Below are 9,032 nucleotides of genomic sequence, written 5' to 3'. Positions count from 1 at the left end.
AAAATGTAAATATTTTACAAAAATGATGCCTTATGTAATTATTCCTTATTTGAATCAATTAAGTCCATTTACATGGACCAATCATTTGTTGGGCTTGGAAAGTCATAAGTTTTCTTTGATTGGAGAGAGAGGAAAGCATGAAGATTTATTTGGGCTTTTATCATCTTTTTCATCTTTACCAATCTATGCACCAAATCTGTAAAAATATAACATAATTAGATTAAATTAAATATTTCTAAGTTAAATAAATTTTGCACTTCATGAAATAAATAATATAATTCTAATTATTCACCCAAAATATCCTTAACAATATATAATTTTACACACTAATCAAATATTCACACTTGTACAAAATAAAATAAATATTCGTGCAACAAACTATTTAAATTTTATCTTATAACGAGAGAAACATATTACAAAAAAAAAAAAAATAGAGAAACACACTAAACTATGATTCAAATTAAGCCAAAACTGAAAGAAAATACCACAAATCTTATCTTGGCAAATAATTATGTCAAAATTAAGAAAACCAGAACACAATAACCGGCCACTGCAAAGTCTAGCTTTACCCTTAATTTGCTAATGGAGAAATCACTTGTAATTATTAAATGGACACTGCTTAAAATTGGTAGATCACACACACACACACACAAAAAAAAAATCCAGCCCCGAAACTAAATGTCCAAGAGCTTGTAGTTTCTTTTTCCCATTCTGTGGTTTATGGTGAATAATATTCATGATAAAGAGAAATAAAACAATTAGTTTATTTGCAAGCTATTTATCCTTTGAAATCTTCTCCTCTACACTTCTTCATCCTCCAGGAAATACTATTTTTTTCTTCTGGACCAAGCCAATTAAAAGTGAGGATTGATCTAGCCTTTCTTTTTCTTTTTTTGGTATTTTCTTTAAATATTTTGCTATTTAAACAAACTGATTCATGTTGTTAGTCAATACTGTACTGTACAGGTTAGGCAAGATAAGTCAAAGGTGGGTATTATGGAACCTGTTCATCATTTACAGAACAGGTGGAATGTCCTTTACTTAGATCAATCCTTACCTTTGACCTATCAGGGTGAATCACAGATGGCATTTTCAAGAGAAAGAGAAAGATATAAGATATAAAGAGATTTCATCTCCATTCTCATTCCTTTTTATCCTCTTTTTTCATTGCCTTAGTTGTCGTTTCCTCTTGGATTTGAGATCAACAACAATGATAGAAATGTTGTCTGAGCTGTTTCTTCCACAAGCAATTTCAGTGAGACTATCAGCAACAAATTGTGCTGGTGATATCTGATCATCCGAGGAACTACTGCTACTACTCATCATCAACCTACGGCGTCTTCTGAGAAGATGACGAGCAACCTCTCCTACCTCGTCGTTTGTCATCACATCCCAAAGCCCGTCGCTAGCCAAAATCAAGCACTCGTCCTCTTCAGCCCTTGTCATGAACTTAATCTCAGGCACTGGAATTATCCATGGCCTTAGATATCGATCACCTGAAAACATATTTCCACTCTTCAATAAGTGCCACAAGATTTTCAAGTACAATAATATGAAAGGAGTCTCACTTACACATGATGAAACACAATAAAGGGAGGAAATTTTGATCAAAGAACTATTAGTAGTTAATATGTTAGCTCTGTATCCAAATAAAACGCCAAAATTAAAAGATGGCATTCCTCAACTAAGCTGGAATAACTTGTTTACGTTCAGTTATTAGAAATCAAGTAAAACAATTAGTAAAATGTCCTCATGAAGCTATCAGGGTTGCCTTAAATCCAGTTGACTTTATCCTAATCTTTATTGCTATTCGGTCCATGATGTTCTTCATAAATCATGTTAAGATTAGTTTGAGAGACTACCAAATATTAGGAAGATCATCATCTTCTCCAGCAGTTAATCTCTGAAATTAAAACAATCATGAGTAATTCATGATTACACCAGAAAACAAGAGCTAATTAGACAGATATGAACAACGTTTTTCAATATTCTGGATAAATTGTGTAAGACCCAGTTGATACTACATGATGGATGTTGAAATGGAAAGATTATACACCTAACTACTGTATGTATAGAGACGTGATCTTATGTTAGTATTGGAATATATGATAGCTAGGCCCTCCAAAAGGACCAAAACACATTAGTAAGAATAGAAAAAGCTTGTGCCTGAAAGAATCCTTAACCACTTTCAACAAAGCACATAATGGTAATTCAGTGGAATAACAAAGATACATAACCAAATGAGCTAGCTGGTAACTAGATTTCACGTATAACAAATTACAAACATAAAAACAAGCTTTCTTCTTCAGTGAAACGTTAGTAAAGTAAAAGTTGCACCAGAGGTTTCTTACTAGTGTCATTTTTTTCACGGGTAGTGCTCACCACACTCTCTTGTCTGTACAAAAACAATCACAAAGCAAAGCAAAGCAATTTTTTTCCAATCCAACCTTACTTTATAATTTTGTTATTAATTAATTGCATATATCTAACTAAAGAAAACATAGTTTCTTTCTTTAAATAATATCCAAAGAAAGTTGTACTGTTATAGGATCTGATTCTCTAGTATTTTAGTAATAACTCATCTCAAAGGCATAATAGATAAAACTGTTCGCTAACTATAATAAAATATAAAAAGTATTAATGATTAGGAAATGAAAAAGTCTCAGAGCTATACCTTAGTTTATCATATAAGCTAAAAGCCTTGACGAAAAATCTTAGGAGAAGTATGGTAATATCTTGAATTTTTCTATCAAATAGATCGCATAGGGAGTAGAGAATAAATAAAGATGAAAACCTATAGCTCTGGACATGGCAAGAACTCCAAATACTCTAGCACCGTTCCAGTTAATGACTTTCCCTCCCTCTCTTTCGATTCTCAAGAGCTCGTCTTCTCTATCCGGCTGTATAAATAGCAATGACAAACAATATGTTCTTAATATTGTCAAAAAATAATATTAATGACATTTAGAGAACAGCTCTTCTATTTAGCAACAAGAATAATTGTCCAACTGAGTTTATCTTCTCAAGCTCTATACATGGTTTAGTACAAGAAGATATGTCTAAAAAGTGCTTGCCTGACAAAGCGGCAAGGCACTTCCAACATACGATTAAAACTTACTATTGTCTAACTATAATACTACAAATAATGTCACATTCTAGTAAATCTTGACAAACAGAAAGAATTCCTTAAGGGTCAAAAAGATTCAAGAGTTTCTATAATGATCACCTTCTGATCAACAGTCAATGGGATTGTTTGGGTCCCACGGCAAAGAACTGCCCTGGAATCACCACAATTCGATGTAATAATCTGGCATCCAGACAGAACAGCAACAACTGCAGTCGATCCCACCATCTCTGGTGCCACATTCTCTGTCAGGAGCTCATTGTCAGCCCTCTCCAGACCAGTGGAAAACGCCGTTTCCCACTTTCTCTGCCATTCATTGTATCCAATAGTGTCCCGAGACCACTCTTCTGCTATCACTTCATGCAGCCTTTCGGCGCAAAATTTAGCTACCTATTATTAATCAATGCAAGCCAAAGTGTTCAAAAAAATAAACAGTTATTCTCAAATCCTTATTGGATGGTAATTGACATGATGAATGACACATTAGTTATTAAACTCAAATTTGCTGAAATATCATTTTTCCACACTTTTAAGCTGAGTAAACAAATCTCAGATGTGTATTATATAATTTATCCTCAAAGTAGAAAATACTCATCTGAATTGGGTATATTAGTATCTAAACATCAAAGAATCTAATCTAATCCAACTCAAACACAAAGTTGTAGGTAGCCACCTAGACAAAGGACACATATGTCAAAACCAATATTCTCATATCTTGCTTCACAGCAATATACATCCACATATATCAGAATCTAGAGACAGAACACCATATTCTAAATATAAGCATATCTTCTATTCTTAGAATAAAATGAAATGCTTATTTATACTCCTATAGAAAGATGACTCACTAGCATACCTACAAAAATGGCAGTAAAGCGACTTGTCATGAATACCCAATATTGGGAATGTCTATAAATATAAAAATCAAACAGCTGTATCCAAATGTTAAGCCTCATAATTAGCATTGGACAGGTTATAACGACAAGATTACCTACCGTTTGGGCATTATTGTACATGAAACATAAAACAACTCCTTGTCAACCACATCACCCCTAAAAAAAAAAAAAGAAAAATGATGCTTTCCTAGTTCCTACCTAGTGTGCCAGGTGGAATCCAGGGTGACCACCATAAAAGCTTCTTTGTAGGTGACACGATTATGAGTAGCAGAAGAAATCAACTTCTCCAAGAAAATAATTTAACAAATGGACCCAACTTGGTATGCACACCTCACTGTATGGTGTATATAGACACACGGAGGCGCACCATTAGGAGCAGTGGTCCCCACACATTTCCTTTCTTTTATTTTGTATTGTTCCTCCAACATAAGTGGAACCTCTTGATCCAATTCCAAACCACACCCAAACCAACCCAGAAAACTATATATTAAACAATTCTTCATTTCCTTCACTTATTCTAATTTATTAGTGAGAAAATTATGATATGAAGAACCATATAAAAATAATATTTTATTCATATTTTTTTAATATTTATTATATATTAAAGAGTGTATAATTTCTCTATAAAAAAAAAGAGTATATAATTGAAATAATATACATACAAGAAAAGAAATTTAGAAACAAATATTAGATTTTTCAATTTAGAGTGGAATGTAATGTAATTTAAAAACATAAGGTAGACAAAGGACGTTTCTATTTTTAGAATTTAGAAAGAAAAAAAACTGAGTAAATAATTACACTGTAAATTTAGAAATTATTATCATTTATTCACCAAAAACATATACTAGCAAGTAAAAAAAAATGAAAATATCTACTGTTGGCCGTACGACCTCATCAATTATCAGATATGTATAATGAAAAGAAAATAACAAAAAGTCAGTCATGTTGTCTGTGACGCATCGTCAGTCCAGACACCATGTGATCCACATAATTACAGAGTGGGTCCCACTAGTGTTCATCATCGAATGGTAGTGGTCCGATGATGCGTCTGTGACGATGTTATTACACAAGAGTGTGACGGTAGCAAGTACCCGAATTCCCCTAGAACCAAACTAGACACAGCGAAAACAGGGGAAAGGAGGGAAATGTAAAACATGGGATTTAAGCGACACGTGTCCGTCTACAAATGGAAACCCGCCATAGATTGATTAAATTCTCATCGGGGGAAAATACTAAGAAAGCATGGACACAATTGTTTATTCTCATCCGTTGGATGAGGTTTGGGAACATATCACGACAACGTATCTGAGATTCGTTTCATCTGACGGTTCAGACAACGTACTCGTCTAATAGCCACTCAATCACCATACCCCAAAAACTCACCTCCAACCTCCAAACATTTCAGTTTTTTTATTTTTCACCAAAATAAAAAAACATTATTTCAGTTTTCAGAACTCGGGAACCAATAACAACGAAACTATTGATTATATATTTCAAAAAATTAAAACACAAAATATGAAACGATAATTCGGTGGACGTTTATCTGTCACAGAAATAATAATGATTTTAATAATCTCTTTAATTTAACAATTCTCGGATTTTTTTTTATTATTATGTGGAAGAAGACACCGCCTTTATTTTTGTAAACATAGTTTAATTTGTCCACTCACCTAACCAAATATTATTTCTGATTTAAAAATTGAAAGGAAAAAAACAAAAAGTAAAAATCAAATTCTTTCTATTACTTTAATACTAATAATTGAAATGGAGTACCTGAGAGCCACCATGACCATCGTACACTCCAAAAAAATGAACGGGAGAGATCTCAGAGGAAGTTGTAGAACCCGGAGCCGTACAACCACCGACGTGATCGCACGTGCGGGAGATGAATCCCGGAACAACTGCCACAGCGTCCTCCATCTCTTTCCGCCTCCCAATCACCGAAGTGAAACCCCAACTCACTCCATTGTTTTTCCTACCCACGCACTTCACCGGCCTAGCCGGCGCGGTCAACGTCGCTGCGGCGGTTCCATCGTTTGAAGCAGCGGCGGCGGCCTGGTCAGGAATGATAGGTACTACCACCGTTTCCGATACAAGCATCGCCCGAATCTCGCCGGAATTGCTGCTCGTCATGGATATGTCGCCGGAGCTGGTGGTACTTCTAGAATCTTCGGCGGTAAGTACAGAGGACAAGCCCGAGCTCGTCGACAGTAATTCCAAGTCTGTTACTCCTACTGAGTCGTCTCGCTCGAGTTGCTCGTCTTCTAAGATGTCCATGTACAAGAGACTAGAGAGTGCACTCACATTCACCTAGAGAGAGAAAGAGAGTAGAGGAGAGAGAAAGAAAGAAACGAAGAGAGTAGAGAGAAGAGTTGAGATGGGATAAAATAAGAGAGAAGGAGAAGACAACTGTGATGTTGACACGTGTGAACAGATATATATAGTCGGATGGCACACGCATCCGCAGTGAATGAAAGGAAAGAAAAGAAAGCATTGATTGCAATCGTACTCTTTTCACTTTTCGCTCACCGCCACGTGTCCTTCTCGCCCTCTGCCCTTCGACAAGGTGGTCTCCGGTCGAGCTCTCTTAAACCACTGTTTTATATTAATTATAAATTTGAGAAAAAATAGTTCTCTGTGGCACGTATTTTCGTCGTTCTGTGTACCCGTGAATAAAGAATGCTCTGTTAACGCTAGCGTGGCGGATTCTAATTGGGTGTTATTGTTTCTTTCGGTGGACTTGGTTGTAGACAATCAAGATGGGTCTATTTATGAGGAATCTAGCGGACGCATATAGTGGGCCAAGCTAGGGTACACCATCACTATTATAGCTAGGTGTCACGCTGGCAGAGGATGGGACCCAAGTATTAGGTAGAATATTGACGTTTTTACAGAAAAGTGCTAAAAGAATGGGTTTTTCCGAAATATAAACTTGGAAAGTCTAAAAACACTGAAGGAAGCCTACTGAATCGCCACGTGGTATAGTTGTCAAATCTCTCTTTTATGGATCTGTTGGAAAAGCGATATCGGACGGTCATTATTGCGCCAAGATCATTCAGTTTAGAGCGCATAGGTGGCGATTTACGGCATCCTAAAACTAAGGTTGGGCCCACTCTAAGGTGGGTTGTGGGGCCCGAATAGGGTTTACCCCGATCAGTATCAAAATGACGTGTCCCAAAACCGACTAAAGTCTAAAACCTTATCAAAGCGCTTAACGGCAGAAAACGGGGTGATCAAGTCATCCGGAAGAGGGCTTTGGTGGGCCCACTTCTGGGACCGGGACACGTAACTCCCTATTACGAAGTGGTTCCTCCACAAGTGTTGGATAGTCGTCTCATGAGGGTCATTCTAGTAAGTCTCTTTTTTTTCTATCACTTCAACAAATAATGTTTTTTTTTTATTATTATCTTAATACTATAAATATATATTTTTAAAAAATTTGATAATGAATTCTCTTAAAAAAATATATAAATGTATCCGTTTATTTTTATTTATTTTTTCATTTAGTAGAATTTTTTAGTTTAAATTTTTCTATAATTTGTAATTATTTAAGATATCTTGTAAAATTTTGAGAATTTTAAAAAAAATTAACACGCTAAAAATAAGATTCAAATAATATGTTGCACGCGTGATTTTTTTATTTTATACGATGTAAAATAGACTCTTTGAATACTACTCTTTATATCATAAAATATTCTAAATTTTTTAAAATTTTACAAAATGTCTTAAATAATTATAATGGACACAACTATTTTTTTTTCACATTTCTAAAACAAATATGGGATATATCAGTACAACCTTTTTAAAAGTATACATTATAAAAGCACCCTAATTATTTTTATATAGAAATTAATAATTTATTAAGGGTGTGTCTGGAAGTAACTGTGTAATTACTATGTAGGGTAATTACTAGGGTGGTAGTTACACAGTTTATTAATTACACTATATTTTAAAATATAAGGTGTGTTTGGATATGAGGTGTGGTAATTATATATGAATTCTTAATATCTTGTTTGGCAAACTAGTTAGTAATTACATGAGAAAATAATATTTTTTAATACCTAATGTTTAATATGGAAAGTTTTTAGTAATCACACAGTGTGATTACATTCAATTCTCATGGGGGTTATGAGAATTGAAGAGTGTAATTGGAACCCCTCAATTACTTCCAATTACACAATTACAGTGTATTTACATGGTCAGACAAACATGTCAAATTGTGTAATTACCTCTAATTACACACAAATCCAATTACATTGTGGCTTTCTAAACGCACCTTAAAAAAAACATCTATCTTTAACACTATGTTTGATAGGAAGGCGAATGGGTGAATGGAAATGAGTGCAGAGAGAGTTGAAAGGAAATGAAGAATCACTTGTTTGGTAAAAGAAATAAAGGAGAGGAGAGATGGAGGTAAAAAATCATTCCTTCTATTTTAGGAAGAATTAAAAAAAAAAAAAAAAAAAGACAAAATATACACACCAAATACTAAAATTATCCCTTAAAATATTACAGATATTTATACTAAGAATACTATAGTATCTTAATAAATAATTTTCTTTCCATCCTCCCACTTTTATTTTTAATACCAAACAATACAAGGAAGAGTCACTAACCAATTACGTAACAGTTCTGATACTCTCCTTCAAGATAAAGTGTAGAGATATTCATAACACTCATTTTGGACGATAAAAACTTGAATTGTGTATGAAAAAGAGCCTTAGTCATTATGTTTGCAATGTTGTGCCGAGATGGAACATGTGAAAGCTTTATTCGATTCTTGGTGACTTGTTTTCGGATAATATGACAATCTATGTCGATATGCTTTGTGCGTTCATGAAAGACAACATTCTCGAATATGTGTATTGCGGCTTGGTTGTCATAGTAAAGAAGAGTAGGTTGGGAGTGTTGGATTCCAAAATCATAGAGGATGTTGAGAAGCCAAATAAGTTCGCAGTTGGTGTTAACTAAGGATCGATACTCAGCTTCAGTAGATGATTTATATACAGTGG

At 34.4% G+C, this 9,032-nt stretch overlaps 1 protein-coding gene across 1 annotated transcript; it reads right to left on the bottom strand.

The window, feature by feature from the left end:
- Window positions 1–472: 472 nt before the first annotated feature.
- LOC115702230 (probable protein phosphatase 2C 6) lies at window positions 473–8,492 on the bottom strand. The gene is made up of 4 exons (XM_061108704.1): window positions 5,794–8,492; window positions 3,227–3,514; window positions 2,795–2,900; window positions 473–1,496 (listed from the first exon to the last, which is right to left on the bottom strand). Exons 1-4 carry the CDS (start codon window positions 6,295–6,297, stop codon window positions 1,165–1,167), a joined length of 1,230 nt encoding a protein of 409 aa, XP_060964687.1. The 5' UTR covers window positions 6,298–8,492; the 3' UTR covers window positions 473–1,164.
- Between the last annotated feature and the right edge of the window lie 540 nt (window positions 8,493–9,032).

Source organism: Cannabis sativa, chromosome 1 (genome assembly GCF_029168945.1).
Source record: "Cannabis sativa cultivar Pink pepper isolate KNU-18-1 chromosome 1, ASM2916894v1, whole genome shotgun sequence".
Lineage (NCBI taxonomy): Eukaryota > Viridiplantae > Streptophyta > Magnoliopsida > Rosales > Cannabaceae > Cannabis > Cannabis sativa.
This window is presented reverse-complemented; position numbering and strand designations above follow the sequence as displayed.